The 22320-nt window shown below is 41.2% G+C and overlaps 1 protein-coding gene and 1 long non-coding RNA gene across 2 annotated transcripts in view; one reads left to right on the top strand and one right to left on the bottom strand.

Annotated features, from left to right (window-relative positions):
- Positions 1–22320, top strand: part of UNC13C (unc-13 homolog C) — a 402369-nt gene that overhangs the window by 337580 nt on the left and 42469 nt on the right. Inside the window, exons 26-29 of the mRNA XM_065558178.1 lie at positions 2615–2764; positions 11972–12095; positions 15285–15341; positions 19676–19756. Of these exons, the coding sequence (XP_065414250.1) occupies positions 2615–2764; positions 11972–12095; positions 15285–15341; positions 19676–19756 (412 nt within the window). The remainder of the gene's footprint in view (positions 1–2614; positions 2765–11971; positions 12096–15284; positions 15342–19675; positions 19757–22320) is intronic.
- LOC122174057 (uncharacterized) overlaps positions 3183–22320 on the bottom strand; it is a 246653-nt gene continuing 227515 nt past the window's right edge. The window contains exon 5 of the long non-coding RNA XR_010590713.1: positions 3183–5148. This is a non-coding gene — a long non-coding RNA (uncharacterized LOC122174057). The remainder of the gene's footprint in view (positions 5149–22320) is intronic.

A 22320-nucleotide genomic window follows, 5' to 3' on the forward strand; every position in this document is an offset into this window, starting at 1 on the left:
AGTCATTTGCTCTGTCAGTGTCTGGTCTGCTGGAATCAGCTAGTGAGCCTTACTCTTGAATCAGTGTGCATGTCGCTGGCCAGAATGCGGTTTGCACTGTACCAGCAACATATCTGAGTCTTGCTATTGGAAGTAAAAATCATAGGACTGTTTTTGCCTTTGCTTGAAAAGGAATATAAGAGAGAGGGATTGTTCAGGGAATCTGCAACCGTGGGAGGCAGGTGAAAGTTTTAGTTTCTCAGTAACAGTTAATGCCATATTCATACAACCTGTGCAAACTGTTTTCCTTTTCAGTGTATGGCTTCATTAACTATGGAAAAGGATGGTTTGAATAAATACAATTGAGGAAGAGTCATGGCTGCCTCAGATCATTAATAGGCTGAGACAACCCAAATAATAGGGAAAATTAAGTGACTTAGTAAGAAGGGGAAATGTCAGCCAAGAATTAAATGGTGGATAATACCTGTACTAGCTCCCTGTGGTCTCTTCTCTCCCTGTCTTAAAAGGTCACTGTTAACTAGATGAAGCACTGTGTTTGATTTTTCCTAAAATTGGTATAATCTTCTGGGTGAAATAGTTTTTTAATTTAAAGAAAATATCTACCACTTCATTAAGATAAGAATGAGTGGTCATAGGGACCTATATTTTTCACTCTTCTGCAGAAAAGCCAGGAGAATTAGCACAAGTCATCCAACAGCCCTCATTCCCATTGCCAAAGTTGGTCAAAATGTTCCCAATTTGTCTTTGTGTGTTTCTCATGTGCTTTTTCCTCCTTAAATTTGTCCATAGTTTGTGCCTGTGACACCCTCTAACCAAAAATCGGCACAAGGGCACCCAGATAGCTTCATAGCCTTACTCTGAAGAAAACCAAGTAAAACTTCTCTAGGAGGCCTTCTGCCATTTCTGAGTCTTATCTCATTCTTTTAGAGGCTGCCCATGTGGCCATGCTGAGTTAATAAGTATGGCAGCAGTTTGCTCAGGATGGAGTTGTCTATAGCACCAAGCAGCGAACATTGCCTCAACTAATTGTGGTTGAACAAGATGCAGCAGTTTGGGTACTAGAGTAGACCCACTGCCTGCATAATCTGAATGAGAAAAGAGGTGGCTTTAAGAGCAGCACTGGCAGCCAGAAGCATTCTGAGGCTGAACTGGGAAAGCAACTGTGCCATGCATTGGTTTTTGGGCTCCCCTTTATTCATTTCAAAGTTGGTTTCTGAGTAGGTGTCACTGGAAAAGCCTTCTGTCTTCTTGGCAATCAGATGTGTTCATGTGGTTTTTTGTGTTGGGTTTTTGTGATGAAGCACAATAGCTGGGAGTTTTCAGTCTGTTTTCACTTAGCTTGTTTGTTCTTTTACTAATTGTTTTTTGTAGATTCTTTAGCTACAGGCTTATCTATTCAATTTGTCTATGAATGCATTTAGAATTGATTATCATATTTATTGCCCCTGTGGTACTTGAGGTACTTTTACTTCTCAGATACTTCTGAATACTCAGTTTTGCACTGTTTAAATGTACCAATCTATGTCCTCACTATGGCCATACTGCTCCTGTGTCACTCCTAGATTTTCTGTCAGGCAGATGCTGCTATATCGGAAGAGAATTGAACCTCTAGAAAAACAAGAAATGAACTAAATCAGTAAACTCACTTTGTGGGGAATTGAGAACAACTTCCACTCCCACACTTGTAAACAGAACTAATTTATACAGACCTATCTAGGGTGACCACATGTCCCGATTTTATAGGGACAGTCCCAATTTTTGGGTCTTTTTCTTTTATAGGATCCTATTACCCCCCACCCCTGTCCCGATTTTTCACATTTGCTGTCTGGTCACCCTAGACCTATCAGTCCCCCATCTCCTCTAGTTTTTCAGCTGTGTGGAAATCAGTTCTTCAGAATAGAAAATCTGTTCCTACTTTTGAATTTAAAATGCCAAATATTCCCATAAAATGCATCTGGCATAAAGGTTTATGAAGCAGTCCAAATATTTTTACTCTCTTAACTAGGTACAAAGTAGTAAACAAAACTTTGCTGTGTGGGAACATGAGTCATGACAAGAAAAAGTCTAGTTTAGTCAACTAGGACAAATTGGTAGAAGTCTTGTTATTTTCTATCTTCAAGGAGGATATTGACACCAAATGAATATAAAATTTACCAAAAAGAGAGAATATTTGATAACACCCCCTTTAAAAATACACATAAATAGAACTTATGTCTGTAATCCCCTCATACCAAAACTAAAAGCAGGAATAATTGTGCTGGCTAAAACTGATGTCTATCTTAACAGCCAGTCATACCTCAGTAAAGTCTCTGATTCACCTTCTTATTGTGTAATTCCTATCAGAAAATAGTTACTAGGACTCCTGTAGGGATAGGGACAATGTAAAAGGAAAACAAAACACAAACGTCAATGGTAAGTATATTATTTGGCCTTATACGAACTATAAATCTTTAGAAATGGTTATTTTCAGTTTCTAAATCATACAGTGCCTTAAGCATGTGGGCTTCATATCTGCTCACAAATGATTTTGTGTTCATCGATGAAGTTGATGGAGCAGAATCTAAATAATCATCTTCTGTCGTATAATTCCTCCACTCTCTTTTTTTCTCTTTAGTTTCCAGCTTGTTATTGAGGAGTGTGTGAGACAGATGAGCTTTGAGCTAAATCAGATGAGAGGAAATGGAAACGTATCGGCCAATAAGAACAATGCAGCTATCGATGCTGAGATTGTGTTGCGACCTCTCATGGATTTTCTGGACAAAATGTAAGTGAGGAGTAAAAAGGAGTAATTTTAAATTGCTGGATGCCAAGGAATTTTATTTTAAAAATTACTAAAAATATTAGGTCCTATTTGGCATATCATAGATAAGCTAAAAAGTTTATAGTTGGGCAAAGTAAACAATCTAATTCTTCTGAAATCGGTTACTTATAAAAAGCCATTTAAGGAGCTATTTTAAATCAGGACAATTGACCAATATTAAGCATCTTAATCCATTGAAATCCCACTATTTCTTTGTTTACCAGTGTTTACTCCCTGTCTCCTTTCCAGGAATGCATAGTCTAACCCAGGGGTCGGCAACCTTTGGCACACGTCCCACCAGGGTAATCTGCTGGCGGAGCACAAGACTTTTTATTTACATTGACCATCTGCAGGCACAGCCCCCTGAAGCTCCCTGTGGCCATAGTTCATCCTTCCTGGCCAATGGAAGTGGTGGGTAGCCACGGCCAACACGTCCCTGCGGCCCGCGCCGCTTCCCGCAGCTCCCATTGGCCGGGAACAGTGAACCGCGGCCACTGGGAGCTGCAGGGGGCCGTGCCTGCAGGTGGTCAAAGTAAACAAAATGTCTTGCGGCCCACCAGTGGATTACCCTGATGGGCCGTGTGCCGAAGGTTGCCGACCCCTGGTCTAACCATTTGGTGATTAACAGGAGAATCTGTTTGTCCTAAATTACAACCGCATTTCCATTTCTCAACAAAATTATTATAAGATTTTTTAATTCTAATCCCTTGGTAGTGTTTTAGTTAACTTTCTCTCACCAATCCATGTTGAAGTATTGGGGAGGTTTTTCCTGGGTTGGTTTCCTCTTGAGTCTTCTCCGTTCTTTTTTCATCTGTCAGTAGCTTGCTTGTATAGATGGGCAGGATATGTTGTGGAGGGCATGCTGTTTAAGCAGGATAGCTGGGTGAAGGATGGATGGGGGGGGGCTCACTTCAGTGTTTTTTAATATCCTTCTTCCTGTTTCTAGGGAATTTTATGAAAACACACCTCTTTCAGACTTGCATAGATTCAAAGTTGGTTGCTCTCATTCTTTCATTGACTCCATGCCCTGGGGGGTTGGCTTAGGTGAAACCTTCAGCTCCTGAACATGCAGTCTGCCTAATGAACATGCAACACTATAATTGACTTTGTTTTTTTGTTGTTGTTGTTGTTTTTTTGTGGGGAGAAAGCATCAGATAATTTTTAATGTTAATTTTAACTTTCTTTTTATTTAGTCCATTATGTGAGATAGTCATTCAATTTTATTGGCATTTGACAGGAAATGAAATTCTGATTTCAGAAATTCTGAACACAATTTTAACTATAATGAAAAGAAAAGTGTACTTAAGTCTAAATTTAAACGTAAAAGTTTTTAGTTCTCAAACCAGTCTTTTCAAGATTCAGGAATTCTTATTGTGTTTAGTCTAAATAGTTATTAAAGAAGTTGTTTATTCTTCATAACAACTTTTGGAGAGATGATGATTCTTGTCTTCCTGAATTGGTTGAGGGAGTTGTTTGATCATGCCAATTTAATTAGTTCCCCATTATTAGAAATATTCTATACTGTATTAGTAATTAGTTTAGCAAGGTCCTTAGATTTCAGGTTGGTATATAAAGCATTTTACCATTGACAATGATATTAGGAATTATATTAGGAGCTTTGCATTTAACTAACATAGTTGAAAGTCTGCATTTCACAAAGGTGTTTGTCATTTCAACATTTAAGAAAAGTTTAAAACATTTCCAACTACACACATTTTTCTCTAAAGTTTTAAGGACCACAAGTGGAGGTTTTTCTTTGAAAAAATGGGGTATAGCCTACTTTACCACTTAGATCTATTGCTCTGAAACACAACCCCCTACATTCCTTTTCACAATCAGGTCTTTTCCTAAGAAATGAATATTTTACATGGTTTGTTTTCTTGATGTGAGGATTTGTACCAAACTGGTATTTTATATAATGGGACGTGTCCTGGTTTAGATAAGACACTTTTGCTGAACCAGCATGTCGATCTTTAATATGTGCTCATGGTTAATGCCTGGCTTTGAGGGTAATAATTGTGAAATATTGCTCAACGGATGGAAAGGTTTTCTGGTGTTATGACTGTAATGCGCAAAGGCTAATTCAAAGGATTAATTCATTATTGATTTTCTTCTTCGAGTGATAGTCCCAACTGTATTCCACAGTGAGTTACACATGTGCACCATGTGCCTGGAGCCAGATATTTTGAAAGTAGTGTCCGCTGGTCTGCGCATGCATCCTGGCTCATCTTGTGCCTCTGACTGAGGGAATAAAGGTGGGGTGGATCGACCCCATTTCTCTTCCATTTCCTTCTCACCACCACATGGTACTGGTTGGAACCTTCAGTGTCTGCGGCTTGGGCTTTGTCCTACAAAATAAGAATTATCTAGTTTGTAAACAGTTTTAACAGTTAGAATTTTATAGTTCTTCAGTGTTTAGATTATTCTCCTGGGGGACCTCCTCCCCCATGCAACCCATTCAGGTACCGGACTATGCCGAGGACTCTGGGCTTCAGACTCTACGCTTCCTGTGTGCAGTCCTTCTCGGTCAACAAGAACCACGAGTGCTGCCTGTACTGCCTTGGGGAAGCTCACAATGCAGCAAGGTGCAATATCTGCCAATCATTCCCCAGCTGTGCACGAGAAGGGTGGGAACTTCATCTCTGCAAATACCTCATGGAGAAAGCCATGAGACCCCAATCAGACCCAAGCCAGGGAACTACCCCATACATCATCCTAATTCAGCAAGGAGCATGCCTCCTGCCGCAAGCTCCAACTGTGGTGTGGGAGAATCTACCCCTCACAGGTGGGATCTCATCAAGAAGCCAGGAAGCACTCTCATTAGCATGTGACTAAGTCTTCTTCTAACCACGCTCCCAACTCACTGGTGATCCACACCACTTCTGAAAGTGCTAGACAGCAATATCCCCGGTCTACTCCCACTGACAAAGAAGGCAAATGCCTGGATCTGCTGGGGAGAAAAGTCTTCTCATCATCCAGCCTCCAGTTCAGAATAGCCAATTACCAGGCACTAATGCCAAGTTTACTGACAGAATTCTACAGCTAGACAGAGCTTGTTTCCAAGCTCTGATAGATGAAGGTAAACTGATAGCCAAGACTGCTCTCCAGAAGCTGCAGTCAATGGTGCTGATATCATCTAGAGCTATGGCTACTGCTGTCATCATGCTCAGGGAGTCATGGCTCCATGCACCAGGGCTCCCTAGAGAAGTCCAGAATACCATTGAGGACCTCCCCTTTGAATCACACCTCTTCAACCAGAAGATGGACAAGTCCCTATATGCCCTGAAGGACCCTAGGGCTACCCTGCACTCATTGGGAATAACTGCTGATCATTCAGATCTAAACATATGGCTCAGCAGTTTTCCCATCAGAGACTCTGTGAACTACCACATAAGAGACAAAGAGTTCAAAAATCCTGCTTCCTCACACACACTGCAACAGGCTCTGCATCCCAACCTCAACCTCTGGCTTGACATTATTTTTGATGGGAGCTTGAGAACCACAAAACATTAAGCACAACGCTCCCAAGCCCCACACACCATTTGGGAGTCATCTAGTACTCTTTTTCAACACTTGGAATGCAATAACAACAGACACGTGAATGCTGAATGTCATCCACTCTGGGTATATGACAGAGTTTGCATCCCTACCGCCTCCAAAATACCCTCCCCGTCCCTCTTCAGAGGCTACTCTCACAAGAGTATTCTCAAACAAGAGTTGAACTACTTGTTGCAGTGAGGAGCGATAGAACATGTCCTTCCTCAATACCAAGGGAGAGGGCTTTACTCAATTTACTTCCTAGTACCCAAAAAGAAGGGCAGTTGGAGACCAATCCCAACTTCTGCCAGCTCAACCACTTCATTCCCAAGCTCAGTTTTTGCATGGTCATGTTGGCCTCTATAATCCTATCTTTAGAAAAGGGCATGTGGTTCATGGCTCTCAATATGAAGGATGCCTACTTTCACATAGACATTCATCCCGCTCACAGACGATTCCTTGGATTCATGGTGGGCGCCGAACATTTTCAGTACAGAGTACTACCCTTTGGAATAGAGAGTCTTTACCAAGATATTCTCAGTAGTAGCAGCCCATGTCAGATGTTGTGGGCTCATTGTCTTTCCCTATCTCAATGACTGGCTTCTTGTTGCCAAATCCTGCCAGCATGCCTATGCATCAACTTCCATGATGCTACACCTTCTCTCCTCACTGGGAGTCAGTGTAAATGCCAAAAAATCTGTTCTCACCCCCCCCCCCCCAATAATCTCTGGACTTCATCAGGGCAACCTTGAATTCTATTACCACAGGAGTGTACCTGCCCAAGGATGGATTCCAGACTATGAATAATGTCATAGCTCTCATCACAAGCAACCCTCAAGTACTGTTCAAGATATGTCTGTCTCTCCTAGGTCATATGGCCTCATGCACTTATGCCAACCTTTAAATGTGGCTGCAGTCAGTATACTCCCCAAACCACCATTCCATGAACCCCATGGTACAGTTTCAGCCAAGGTAGAGTCTTCCCTGCTATACCTCGTCAGGTATGCATGGGCATCCCCTTTTCTCTCCAACCCTCTCTGGTCAAGACCATTATTACAGATGCATCCCTATTAGGTTGGGGAGCCCATATTAACAGCCACACAGCACAAAGTTCCTGGATATCTTGAGGGTCCAGAATGCACATCAATATTCTGGAGTTATGAGCAGTTCGGAAGGTATGTGAGTCCTTTTTTCCCTTCATCCACACTCACTGTGTCCTTATAACATCAGACAATGTTACGACTACTGTATCTTCTACACCAACAAGCAGGGAAGAGCGAGATCTGCCTCCTTGTGTGCAGGAGTCAGCCTCTGGAACTAGTGTATCACCAATCAAATCATCCTATCAGCAGTCTACCTTCTGGGAAAGCAAAATGTGCTTGCAGACTCCCTCAGCACACATTTTTCAGTCAACCACAAGTGGGAGCTCGGGTACTGGACAATATTTTCACTCTTGTTGGGAACCCCAACAAGGGATCTGTTCACTTCTCATGCAAACAGAAATGCATCACATATTGCTCCATAAGAGCCCTCGGTCATCACTCCCAGAGTGATGCTCTGCCTCCTCCTTAGTTGGACCAGCTCAACTATGCCTTCCCTCTGCTACTGCTCCTGCCACAAGTTCTATGCAAAATCCGTCAGGACAGATCACGGGTCATCCTGATTGCCCCCTTCTGGGCCAGAGAGTTTTAGTTTCCCAACCTCCTACATGGGCATCCTGACCACCAATCATCCTCCCAACATTTCCCAAGCTCCTGACCCTGTGCAACAGCAAAATCAAGCACCCTGATCTGCATCCACTCCATCTCAGAGTTTGGTATTTGGATGGGCATCATCCTTAGAACGTTCATGCTCCATAGCTGTACAAGACACATCCTCTCTAATAGTAGAAAGGACTCTACTAGATGTTACCTAACTAAATGGAAGCGCTTTTCTTCCTGGGCACATCAAAGGGGCATTCTCTGAGAAACTACAGATATTCCTCTCATCTTGGTCTATATTCTTTCTTTGAAGACATCAGGCTGTATTCCAATACCCACCTTCCTTCCCTTCTGCTTCAGATCTTATCTGATTTGCAGTAGAAAAGGAACTGGAGAGGCGGTCAGTCCACTCTGCCCTTTAACTCCTCAGGAAGAGACATGAGGTGAGCCAGGATGCATGCACGGATTAATGAACACTACTTTCAAATTCTCAGGCTCAGGGCGTATTGTGCACATGCATAACCCACAGTGGATTACAGTTAGGGATCACACACTCAAAGAACTTCCTGTTTTCTTTCTTTCTCTGGGACCTAATTTTACACTGTTGTTGATTCTAAAGGTCACATCTTTATGGGCTGTGTTTTCAGAGATTCTGAGCACTCTCAACTCCCATGAAAGTCAATTGTAGTATCTTAGCACCTCTGAAAGTCAGTCTCTTTGTATGCTCTTATGTTTTCCTTTTCAGAAAGTTGAGACATTTTTACTTGCTGCTTTGTACTTTGAAAATATAATTTACATGAGCATGTTTCCTGCTTGGGGTGTGAGTGATTTAAGTGGATTCCCAGAACGCCAAAACTAATAGACCCCAATTGAGTTTTTGGTGAATATTTCTTCCTAGAAACTTACATCTTGGACAGGGTCCAAGAACTAATGACTTATTTTTCCACTGAGATTGCAGGCCCATGTTAGGAAAGCAGGAAGTGCATCTGAAGAAGGTGAAGACAATCTAAAAGGGCCCAAAAAGGAGCTGCAAGGAGGGGAGAAGGAAATAGAAAGAGTTTTTTGCTTGCTTTCTGTAGGTTCCATGTAATATATTAAATACACCATAGAGTACTGAGGAAAATCTGGGAGAAATCTGTACACTGTTTATTTGGTTTTTTGTCAGTTGGCACTGGAGCTCAGTGTAACTGGCAGTGTGGAAAGTGCCCATTCTTTTCCCTTAATTTACTCGTAGGAGCTGACTGTTTCTGCAACACAGGCAGCTGCAGAAGCCAGATTCCTAACCCTGAGAGAAGCTTTCCAGCAGCTGTATCTATATGTCAAGCTTTAATTTCTAACCATCTATCTAGTCCTGTGTGTAAAACCGCTGGAAGCATAGACTTTCTTAGTCTTAATTTCCTTTGACATAAGGAACATGATTCTCTTATAAGTTTGTAAGAAGACAAAGGCCAAAAATCTTCATAAACACACATGATCTGTCCTTGAATGGTAAGAATGGAATAACCCATTTGATTCACTCTTCTATTGCATCAAACCACAAATCAATATATATTGAAGTTACCTAACACACCTTCCTTGAAATATAAACAAATACAAATTTAATTTTTTAAAAGAGGTTTTAAATACTTGCCAAAGAGACACCACCATTTTTGTAGAATTTAGATGTAGAATTTATACGACTGGTACATCAATTTCATCACAGTATGATGGCTCGAGTCCTGGATGATGGTGAAACATCTGAGGCCTTCCCAGTCACCAACGGCGTCAAGCAAGGGTGTGTTTTAGCACCCACTTTGTTCAGCATGATATTCTCTGCCACTCTGACTGATGCCTTTCAACACTGCACTGAAGGAGTAGGCCTGAAGTATAGAACTGATGGGAAATTATTCAATCTGAGGCGACTGCATGCCATCACCAAGGGGAAGGAAACTGTACTTCGAGACTTTCTCTTTGCCGATGATTGTGCTCTGAATGCTAGTACTGAGCCAGAAATGCAAGCCAGTATGGACAAGTTTTCAACTGCATGCAATAACTTCGGTCTCACTATTAACATCAAGAAGACTGAGGTCATGCATCAGCCAGCTCCCCACGCTCCGTACTCAGAACCGTCCATTACTGTAAATGGACAGAGACTTCAGACAGTGGACCACTTCACGTACCTGGGCAGTACTCTTTCCCGAGCAGTGTCAATCGATGATGAAGTAAACTGCAGAATTGCTAAAGCCAGCTCTGCATTTGGCCGATTGCACTTCAATGTTTGGGAACCTCGAGGGATCACCCTATCAACGAAGCTGAAGGTCTACCGAGCAGTGGTGCTTCCAACTCTGCTGTATGCCTGCGAGACGTGGACTGTCTATCAGAGTCATGCACGAAGGCTCAATCACTTCCACATTTCCTGTCTGCGAAAGCTTCTAAAAATCAGATGGCAGGATAAAGTGCCCAATACTGATGTCCTTACTAGAGCCAGTCTGCCGTCAGTTCACACATTGCTGATGAGAGCCCAGACCAGGTGGGCCAGACATGTTGTGAGAATATCAGATGAACGCATTCCTAAACAGCTCTTCTACGGAGAACTCACTCAGGGAAAGCGCTCCCATGGAGGACAAAAGAAGCGATTCAAGGACACGCTGAAGACCTCTTTGAAGTCCTTCGAGATCAACACCGCCACATGGGAAATCTTCGCACTGAACTGTTCAGCATGGCACAGCCTCATTCACACAGGCAGTAACACCTCTGAGGCTGAAAAAAAAGCGTGAGCTGCGCAAGTCCAGAGCTGCTCGTACATCATCGACAGTGCCATTACATGTTTGCCCGACGTGTGACAGGACGTTCCACGCCCGAATCGGACTGATCAGTCATCTTCGGACGCACAAAGCCCGGTCATCGAAAGAATGAGTTGTCGAGGTCTTCATCGATAACGATGGACGAACATCATCATCATCAGATGTATATATAAATGTAAATGTAATCCAAACAAACATATATACAAAACAAGGAGCTGAGATAAAAATGCTTCTAAGGAGTATCACCTGCCTTGCAAATATATGTGATTTCTACTGTAATTATTTCTCTATTACTATCACTTTTCATATGTATACCTATAATAGCTAGTAGAAAGATTAACTGGTACATGTACATACCTATAATGTGATTTGTACATCCTCTATGTTATATGCTCATTTACATGAACAAAACTTACATAATACTATAAGACTCCCCACATATGTATTTACAAATTGCTGTTTTTTAAAAGAATAAACAGAAGATTTTCTCATTTGTGTGCACTGCAGTAAAAGGTGCTTAATTCCACATATAGCATGTTTCATGAATACCCAATTCGATCCTAATAAACCTGTGATGGGGAAGCGATCCTCCAAACACTTATTACAGAGCCTATTCTTACTAGTCAGTAGTCCCATTGACATTAGAAGAAATGTGTATGCATAACTCTAAGTGTTTCAAGGCGTCTGCCCAAAATTTGTCTGATATCACAAGCAGTTTCAACTGCACAGGTGCAACATAGGACAACAAAGGAGCTTTTTCTTTTTAAGCAGAAACTAATTTCACAATAACTCTTTAAGTTTTAGTTTTTTAACTATACCAATCATTTGAGCATAACTTTACAGTTCAACCGTTATGTTTCATTTTCAATAAATACAGTGCTATTGGGTACATTAAACTGAGCATGGTAAAAGGGTTGCTGGATGTTTACATGGAATGTTTGTTCCTAATCTAGAAGACAAGATTTGAAATGTTCAAAAATCCATATGAATAATGCTGTGAAATAACACTGATGTCTAAAAGGCATTATTGGTGTAGTGGTTCAGAGAAACTGTAACACAAGGTAGCCGTTAATCTGAGTTTATGTTAATTCAGAGCCTTTGATGTGTTAATGCTAGATTTGGAGACCAGCCTGTGTTTTACTTTATTCCAGTTTAAGTCTCTCTGCAAAAATCTGTGAGAAGACAGTTCTGAAACGGGTTTTGAAAGAGCTGTGGAAATCAGTCCTGAACAAAATAGAAAAACAAATTGTGCTTCCACCATTGACAGACCAAACCGTAAGTGTCCAAGCCATGATTCACACACATTTAAAACCTATGCAATAATCACCTTACTTAATCAGACATCTGGTAGCAGTTTTTTAAAACATCCTTCCAGAAAATTGCCCCCAAAGAGGAACTTGGTCACTACATGCAGCTTGCTGGGTACTTTTTCAGCAGAAAAGCTAGAGCAGATCTTTAGTAGCTGGTTTGCAAATCCTCGCTATTGGGTGTCCTGCCTGCCCATCCTAGATCGGGGCATTCTCGCAGTGCATTTCATCAAGGTGGGGTGCAATGTAAAAGGCAGGATCGCTTTCATAGAGCATGTTTTTAAATATTATTTGTGATGACTTTATTGCCTGTGGTGAAAATTAATAGCCAGATGATGGCTCGCCCTTTGCAGGTGTGCAAGGACAAGAGAGAACACAAGCAACCCGCCACAGTGGGCATTCAATCACTGTACTATTTCAGCACAGATGCTAGCCTTCCTAGGAGGCTAAGGGGTGAGGATGCAGAGTGAGAGCAGGCAGGGTCATGGCCTTGTATGCCCTTCCCCAAAAGCCTCCTGCTATATGATGCCTCATCACCACCCCAAAATGCAGCCACTTCCCAGCCAGTGACTCAATGCCACAGTCTGGCTCTAGATTTATTAACCAGACATAGAGAGATCCCCTTTGGTGGTGGGGGAGGGGTTGCTTTACCAGGATGACAGGAAGCGGGGAACATGGTACAGCTGGAGGAGGTTGTTGTGCTACCCAAGGCAATAGTAAGGGTAGCCTGACATGATCCTCAAATGGGGATGCCATCTAGGGATACTGTACTTACAACACTGGTGTAGGGGGTTTGTCAAATTCTGGATGCACCTTTATGAGAAAGCAGTAAAATAATGACCTCAGACTGTTGTGATTTTTTGGGGGTGAGGCGAGGTAGTGTAATATAGAAATATTATTGTTGTTGTTTGGGGGGGGGGGGTGGAGGAGGGTTAATCTTGCATTTAATGAGTCTGCTGTCTTTTGTTACAAGTGGATTATTATATTGTTACAGTGTGTCCAGGGACGATGTTCCTGTATATATTGTTTTGTCATTAAAATGGCTAACAACACAGCAAGGGAGCCAAAAAGTAAGAACTGAAGCAATTGCACTCACAGAGCTGCAGATGACATTTATAATATCTATTCAGTTTCAAATGTAAATTATATCTATTAGAACACTATACAGCAGGGACAAGCTCAAATCTCGCACTGACATAATTAATCACCACATTCCAATAGCAACAATTAAAATTTTGTAAACTATTGTGACATACTATAGACAAATCAAAGAAGGGGTTTGTACGTATGCAGTGAAAGTATTATTAAACAAGCCTGCAGTTAAATAATACTGGACCGAAGAGCAGTCCACATTGTGGGTCTGTCCCAGAGCCACTGACCCTGGAAATATCTCAAGTTGGGCAAATTGACATTTTCTGACAAAACTCTGTTACCTCAGAAAATCCTTGACCATATCTAATCACAAACTATATGAAGCCAACAAGAGCCTTGTCAATTTCATAACTGCTTATTGTAACCCTGTAGTCAACTGGGAAACTGACAAAAATCATGTCACCTTGCTATTTGGTTAAGCTCTGGCGAAAGCTTAGAGTGAAAAGACCTGCCCAGTTCACAGGAAGAGAGGAGGTGGGGTAAAACCTGAGGACCCTCTTCCTCCTCATCTCCCACCCAATTGTCATGAGGCTTTTGGGTGGCAGTTAGGGTCCAGTAAGAGTGTTCACCTTCTCCTTTCCAGGAGCCAGATGAGTGTGGGGGCTTCACATTTATCATCTACTAGCCAGAGGGCATAATGGACAGGGACAGACCTGGATAGAAGTCCAACTTCAGTGTCCTTCTAAACAGCAGGGTTGGATTGGGCTGGGCCCCAGAACCTCACTGGTTTGAAATACCCTTCATACGCACCTTTAACATTGCCCCCTGACTAGTAGCTCTCTAGTATGTTTTTCAAGCCTTGTTAATCAGGTGCATAATAGAAGCAGAGAGATAAAATAGAACATTTATGATCTGTAGTGGTCAAGGGAGGGGAAAATTAGTTACAAAAGAATACTGGACCAGTTTTTAATATGATCACAGCACAACAAGTGTGTACAGTGCTTCACCATCTGTTAACTTCCAAATATGTAACTTCTATAAAGTGATACACAATATGATGGATAAAGTGCATAGCCGCACGCTGGTTTCATTTTTCGCTAATCTTATTTATAATTAACCAAATTCAATCAACAATAGGATGCTTCAGGGAAGTTCCTTCCCTTTACATAGACTTGAATACCACTTCCCTTACCGGAAGGTACAAGCACAGACACGCTGAAAAAGAACTTGTTTTACGATGTGCAAAATTTTTCTCTTACCATTCTGGTTGCTAATAAGCAGTGAGAATTTAAGCTGAGTTTATAGATTTGAAAAGTAAAATGTCATTAGTAGGGATACACAGAAACACAAAGACCAGTTTTGAAAATTGAGATCTTCTGGAAAGAAAGGAACGATTGATGAAAAACTGTTCTATTGTCCCATGTAAGTTGAGCTGATTTCTGTCATTTGGCGTTAATGGAAGCCAGTCATCTAGAACCACTCCTTGTTAAGCTGCCAAAAACCACTGGTAATTACAGTTCTTGGGGTAATTGTGCTGCAACAAATGTTTACAGTGCATTGTAGTAGGATTCCAAGCAGATGGTTGTTTAACATAAAGGGGTAGCATAAGCCATCTACATCTTGCCAGGATTTGATTATTACAAAATATTGTTTTGTCTACATATATGCTGTTCAAATATATTTCAACACAATGTTTCTGGTTCAAAACAGGGATGCTTGGACTTTATCCAGCCCTCTTTACACAAGTGAATATTTCATAGAAGTCAATAGAACACAATAGGAGTTGTGTTTCTCAGGTTTTGCAGGATTGGGACCACTGTACTGTATATTTCCAAATATTTTGCTTTGTCAACTCCATCAAAATATGACTTAATTGGAATTGAAGGTTTTATTTAACTTTTGATCAGCAGAATACTGAAGATAACCAATGTGATAAAGGGCTTTTTTTTTTAAAAAAAAAAAAGGCAGCCATTTAACAATAGTAATGATGTTGAGATAAAAAGCAAAAGCTCTATAGTAATGTTGAAAATTCTGTATCTTCAGTTTCAATTTTGTTTGTTTATAGGGGCCCCAGATGATATTTAGTGCTGCTAAAGATCTTGGACAATTGTCGAAGCTGAAGGTAATGTAGGTTAAAATGAATCTATATATGTCCAACTGTAAGGAAAGAGTGGATAAACAGTATGCTTACCCTCTTCTCCTCACTCGTGCTTACTGCCATAACAGGCCCATTGAAGTCAATGGGATAGCTTGTGTGAATAACTGCTCAGCAAAATGAGTAATGGTTTCACAGTCTGTATCTGAATATGCACTGCACTGATCACTAGTTGCTGTCAGGAACATATTCCTCCGAGCTCCATATTGCACAAGTGACCTGGTGTAATATGGGTATTTTAAACCTTCTCCTGAAGCATTTAGCATTGGCCTCTGTCAGTGCAGTATTGAGGTTACAGGGCTACATGGATCTATTCCAGCATGGCAATTCGTACTGTGTGTTCCTGTGTATCATACCACAGATCTTCATTGTAACTGTCTATTTTATTAACATGAAATTATCCTACTCCGTGGTTTGCTGCAGAATTAGCTTTAATAGAATTTGTGGACCATAACATCTGGCTTCCTCCTGGGACCAGCTTTAGGGGAAATAAAAATAGTACATGACCACTTGTAAATTTGTCCTGCTCGCTGTCTACAAATAATATAATGGTATGTTCTGTGCTTACTTTCTTCTACATTAAAATTCTAGAGCACTCTGTTTCCATAGGCAGTAACTGGTGTTGTCTTCATGGTTCATTTCTAGTATTGACAAGCAGCTCTGGTTAATGGGAAAAGGATTGGGTCTCATAAACTTTGACAGTAAATATAAAAAATAATTAATCTGTAAACAGTCAGCACAGTTTTGACATCACCATATAAACACTCCTGCAATGTGCACAGAAACATGTGTATGTGTTACCACATACATAATACCATACTCATATATAACAGTGTACGTAGAAAATAGTGTCACAGCAGTGAACCCTATAGTTTTAGTCTCACTTGTATTTATATTACCCTCTGCACAATATATAATGTACCCAACATTCTTTGCTATTACTCAGGTACAAACAGAACAAAAATTGCCCTGTAGTAGTTATTAAACAGAGGCTGTCACAGCAGCTGCGATGCTGCATCCCAACATAAACATGCAAAGCAATATAAATTGATTTTTTTTAAAACACAAGGTCAAATTGTGATTCTGCTCCCTGCAAGGATGCACAAGGGGCCAAGGACACAAGACACCCCTTTCCCACCTCTTGTGCTTCTGTGAATATGACTTGGGAGTTCAGTCACTCCTCCTTCACAGTGATCCCATGGATACCAGGTGCCTGATACGAGCATCATGGCCCACATACACCTCTATGCTGGCCTCTAAATCTGTCCAACTCAAAGAATATGAGAATGGCCATACTGGGTCAAACCAATGGTCCATCTAGCCCAGTATCCTCCAACAGTGGCTGGTGCCAGATGCTTCAGAGGGAATGAACAGAACAGGGTAATTATAGAGTGATTCGTCTCCTGTTCTCCAGTCCCAACTTCTGGTAGTTAGAAGTTTAGGGACACCCACATTTTAGGATTGCATCCCTGACCATCTTGGCTAATAACTATTCATGGAACCTATTCTCCATGAATTTATCTAATTCTTTTTTGATCCCAGTTATAGTTTTGGCCTTCATACCATCTCCTGGCAACAAGTTCCACATGTTGACTGTGTGTTGTGTGAAAAAGCACTTTCTTTGTTTTAAACCTGCTGCCTAATAATTTCATTGAGTTTGAGTGTTATGAGAAGGAGTAAATAACACTTCCTTATTCACTTTCTCCACCCTATTCATGATTTTATAGACCTCTATCATAGCCCCCCCCTTAGTTGTCTTTTTTTTAAGCTGAACAGTCCCAGTCTTTTTAATCACTCCTTCATATGGAAGCTGTTCCATACCCCTAATCATTTTTGTTGCTCTTCTCTGTACTTTTTCCAATTCTAACGTATCTTTTTTTGAGAAGGGAGTGACCAGAGTTCCACACAGCATTCAAGATGTGGGCATACCATCCATGGATTTATATAGTGGTACTACAATATTTTCTGTCAGCTTTTTTGACTGCCGCTACATATTGAGCAGCTGTTTACAGAGGACTGTCCACAATGACTCCAAGATCTCTTTCTTGAGTGATAACAGCTAGTTTAGACCCCATCATTTTCTTTGTATAGTTGGGATTATGTTTTCCAATGTGCATCATTTTGTATTTATGACCATTGAATTTCATCTGCCATTTTGTTGCCCAGTGGCCCAGTTTTTTGAGATCTCTTTGTAACTCTTCACAGCCAGATTTGGACTTAACTATGTTGATTAATTTTGTATCAGCTGCAAACTTTGCCACATCACTGGTTCCCCCTTTTCCAGATCATTTATGAATATGTTGAACAGAAGTGGTCCCAGTACAGACTCTTGGGGTACCTACCTCACAGTGTGCTGCCTGGCTGCAGCACTGTCCCTCCTCACCCCCATAGTACTTCTTGGGGGACAAAGGGACTGAGTGACTCATGAGCAGAGCTTAGTCGAAACTCTGAATTTCCTTTTTGTAGGAAAATTTTGATAATTGTTTTTGTTCTGATTGTAAATGAAAACAAATATTTTCAAAATTTCCTGTAAAATGGAAATTCTGAAAAATGTACGTTTTTTGGAAAATTCTAATTTTGAATTTTATTTAATAGGGTTTTTCATTTTTATATGTTTTAATGTTTATGTTATTTCATGATCTGTCAGCGGGAGCAGTGCGTAATAGTTGATGTTCTATTATTACTGTATTTTTAAAATGACTAAGGGCAACTGCTACTTTAGTACTGATTAAAACATCTTTTTTAGATCAAAGCGTCTCCTGTTGTGTTGCAATGAAACAGTTTGACACTGTGATTTTAAAAATAAAATTAGCCTATTTCAACTATATTGTTATATTATGGCATGTCAGTAAACGTAGTGCATATTATGATTACTGACATGTCATAAACAATATAATTTAAAAAAGAAAAAAGATCAAATTCAAAATTTAATTGAGAAGCTAAAACTAAATTTCAAAATTTTCTGAAATAGATTTTTTTCTTATGGGAATTTTGTCAAAATTGACCTCGTTTTATTAAGTATTTCAGTTTTGACAATAATGGCATTTTTCATTAAAAAAAATTCAACCAGTTCTAGCAGTGCACACTTTCAAAGGGATTTGTGTCCCTAAGTCATATTGGCCAGTTGGGGAAATCCCAGTCAAAAGACATAAAAGACAAAAGATTCCATCCATGAGCACAAATCAGTGTGTTACATTAGCAAATTACCCTACCATACCTAAAAACTTTGGCTAGACTCTTCATTTTTTTACATGATTTTACATTTGTTTTATTGATGTTCTCCAGCTCTGTACCAACTTGCCATGGTATGGTATCATTCTTGGGCACAGAAACATTCTCTTGTCAGAGAAGTTAAAGCAGAGATAAAAGAACAGAAATGTAGCACTGAACCCATTCTTTGTATTCTCAATATGCAGGTAAATCTTCCTCTTCCAGAGGAATTCAGTGTAAAATTATTGATTCTTTACACATTCAGCTGCCTCCAGGAATAGTACGTGTAAAATGACAATGAGCTCTTACAGCCAGGCCAGCTGCAGTACAAATAAAACATCTTTCTATGTGGGATAAAGTAAAAGGGCAGACTTTTGCCAATGGTTTCCAAAAGGTTGATTGTTTTTCCTCTCTACACAAGTTTTGAACAGCTTAAGAAAGAAGCAGTTTTCTGTTACTCAACTGTGTAGAACATGAAATGCTAACATGAAAAAAAAGCTTCTGAGTTTGGTTTTTATGCCCATCAGTTTCCAGCCAATACCAATACTGGCATTTGAGTTTTGAAGAAATGTGGCAATTTGTGTTTCTTTGATAACAGCCCAATCTGATACAGCAATTAAAATACAGCCTAAGTATATAATGAGCTGTTGATTTCACAAAATATTTTTCAGGAATTCAAAACCCTTTTTTCCATTATTTAACTTTCCTTCCAATCAGACTTTTGTTTATGTTTGGGCTTCTGCCAAACACCAATTAACAGTCAAATTTCATTAGTAAAACATGCAATTTTAATGGCATCCACAAGTATTCACCACAATTTATAATTTTTAATCAATTTTCTTTACAGAACAGAGAAACAACTTGACTTTTCAAAATAATTGGAAAACACTTTACAGATACCCTAGCATTAAATTTCAGTTTTTCTTTTCAATTCTCATTTTCAACAAACAATGGAATGGCTTTGGGCTGTAGTTTATTTTAAAAGAAAGAGTTGAAGGGTGAGTGCATCCTTGCCAAATGTAGATGTTTTTTAAAAAGGCAAGAAAAGCAGCGCAACCTTATAACAGCTGCAATATTAACATGTTTTTCAGGACCACGTCACTCGAGAGGAAACTAGAAGTTTGACATTGAGGCAATGTGCAATAATGGAGGTAGCACTAGCTACAATTAAGGTACAGCTGTATATGTCCTGTATGCATATATTACATGTGTCTGAATGAGCAAATATATGATTGAAGTGTTTGCAGTATGAGCTAGATTCGAGCTGGCTCTGTGTGGCTTAGGTGTACAATGGTCTGGCGTAAATGTACAAGGGTCATAAAGATATTTCACAATGTGTTTGGGGAGCACAGACATCATGCAAGGTGGTGCTAGGCTCCAAGGTGGGCTGAACACAAAGCTATGGTCCCCAGGTCTCTCTCCCTTCTCCAAGGAGGTGGCCAACTGTAGACAGAGAATGCACTGCATCCATTCAAGCGGTAGCCAAGGTTTAGCTCTTTATTATCCTCCCCTGGTGGCCTAGAGTTAGTCTGTCTGAGTCAAAAAGGTTGAGCTCTCCCTGTGCTGTAGCATGGCCCATCTATCTTCCTCAAAGCCAGGTTGGGCCTCACAGTCTACCCACAGTCCTGCAAACATAGATGAGAAAGGAAAACACTTCACAGCCTGTTGGAAGTCAAGGCATTTTTCTGTTGTACAACGTACTATTTTATCCACAAATGTCCAATTAAATTTGTCTCTCTACTTTTGTATTCACCCTCTAATTAACTGCCACCTGTACATAATTGGATTTCTTTCAAGGATGCCTTTTAATTATTCTATACAGTGGCCCCTTTTCAGTGAAACCAATCACATCTGTCAGGCAGCTGTTAAGAACACAACTGAATCAATTAATTTTGTGCATGTCCACAATCTACAAGATAATTACTTTAGAAAAATCTGACTGTTACAGTAAATGCTTTTACAAGTGGAGTTTTTTAGGGTAACCAAAATATTGTGCACAAAAAAGCTATTTTTCCTGTAGAAAGATTCTATCCAATCCCTTCATTTTAGCTATCACAATATTAACAGAAGTAGAAATTATTTCATTGGTATACCATTTTAGTATACCTTCCAGAAGAGGGTCTCAGAATGCTTTACAAACAGTAAAGACCCCCCTGCCCAAGTAGAAACTAGTATTGTTATCCAGGGGTGAAAGTAACATTAAGCACTTACCAGTATGGGGACCCAGCTCCGGGCCCCCAGAAGGGGCGGGGCCTCGGGCAGAAGGGGTGGAGCTGGGGTCAGCCTCCTCCAGCCAGCCCATCCATGCTACTTGGCCCGTGCAGCCTTGGGCTGCAACGGTGATTTAAAGGGCCCAGGGCTCCAGCCATTGCCACCGTAGCAGCAGCAGCGGCCGGGAGCCCCGGGGCACCTGCCCCTTCCCTCTCCCCCATCGGCGGCCCGGGGAGTGGGGGCAAAAGGGGCAATGATGTTAAAGCGCTGCCGCGGAGGCGCTTTAACATCGGCTGTGTACGGGCTGGTACTGGCGGCCATTTCTTATCGGTACGCCATACCGGCCCGTACCAGCTTACTTTCACCCCTGTTGTTATCTTTATTTTACAAACAGGTAAATATTAGTGTAACTGAGGTAACTGCTGGATTAAAATGTGGTTGTGGTCAGAAAAGAGACTATTCTATTTAAAATGGCAGTGTATTTCTCAACAGATCTGACCTCTATGTGAATATTTGCTGACTTGCATCACAAAAATCTTGTTGGCCAAGCAAAGCAAGGCCTTACACTCAACTTGATGGTATTTCTGTCTGTCTGTATCAGGGGTCAGCAACCTTTGGCATGCGGCTCACCAGGGTAAGCACCCTGACAGGCCGGGCCAGTTTGCTTACCTGCCGTGTCCGCAGGTTCGGCCAATCGCAGCTCCCACTGGCTGCGGTTCACCGTCCCAGGCCAATGGGGGCGGCGGGAAGCGGCGGCCAGCACATCCCTCAGCCCACGCCAATTCCCGCCACTGCGGCCAGTGGGAGTCGCAATCGGCTGAACCCGCAGACGTGGCAGGTAAACAAACCGGCCCAGCCCACCAGGGTGCTTACCCTGGTGAGCCACATGCCAAAGATTGCCGACCCCTGGTCTGTATATAATGTGATAATGTTTGAATGCCATATCCAGTCAATTTGAACGTTAAGGAAATGTTCTAGGTATCAAGGTGCCGAACCCTATTGATTTTTGTGAACATCAGAAAAATAGAAGGTAGAAATGGAGGACACAAAGAGCTCTGGCATCTGATTAACAGCTCCAGCAGCTTTAGCTACCTCTGCATCTGTCAGGAGATCAAAAAAAGTTGATGAAAGCTATTAATACCTTCCAACATAACAATACCCCCATCTCAGGTCTGCCTATCATCCTAATACAGTTTTAAATTATGGCACCGAATGACTCCCAGATAGAAAGAAATGAAATAAAAATGGTTAGGGGAACAGATGGAAGCCCGCCGGTCTGGGAGACAATGATAAGCAGGGAAGAGAACAGTGGGGAGAAACAGAGCCCCGGCACGAGATAGAGGGGGCACACAGCTACCCTGGCATGGGTGAGAGGATTGCAGGGAGTCTGTGAAATAGCGGTGGGTAGGAAGGTGATGCAGAGGGAATGGAGGAATACATAGTGCCTCTAGTGTGTGCAATGAGCTCAGCCTACAGAAGCAATGAAGTGTGTGACCCTCTAGTATTACTCTTCCTTCTGTTACCC

This window comes from Chrysemys picta, chromosome 10 (assembly GCF_011386835.1).
Source record: "Chrysemys picta bellii isolate R12L10 chromosome 10, ASM1138683v2, whole genome shotgun sequence".
NCBI classification, from domain to species: Eukaryota; Metazoa; Chordata; order Testudines; family Emydidae; genus Chrysemys; species Chrysemys picta.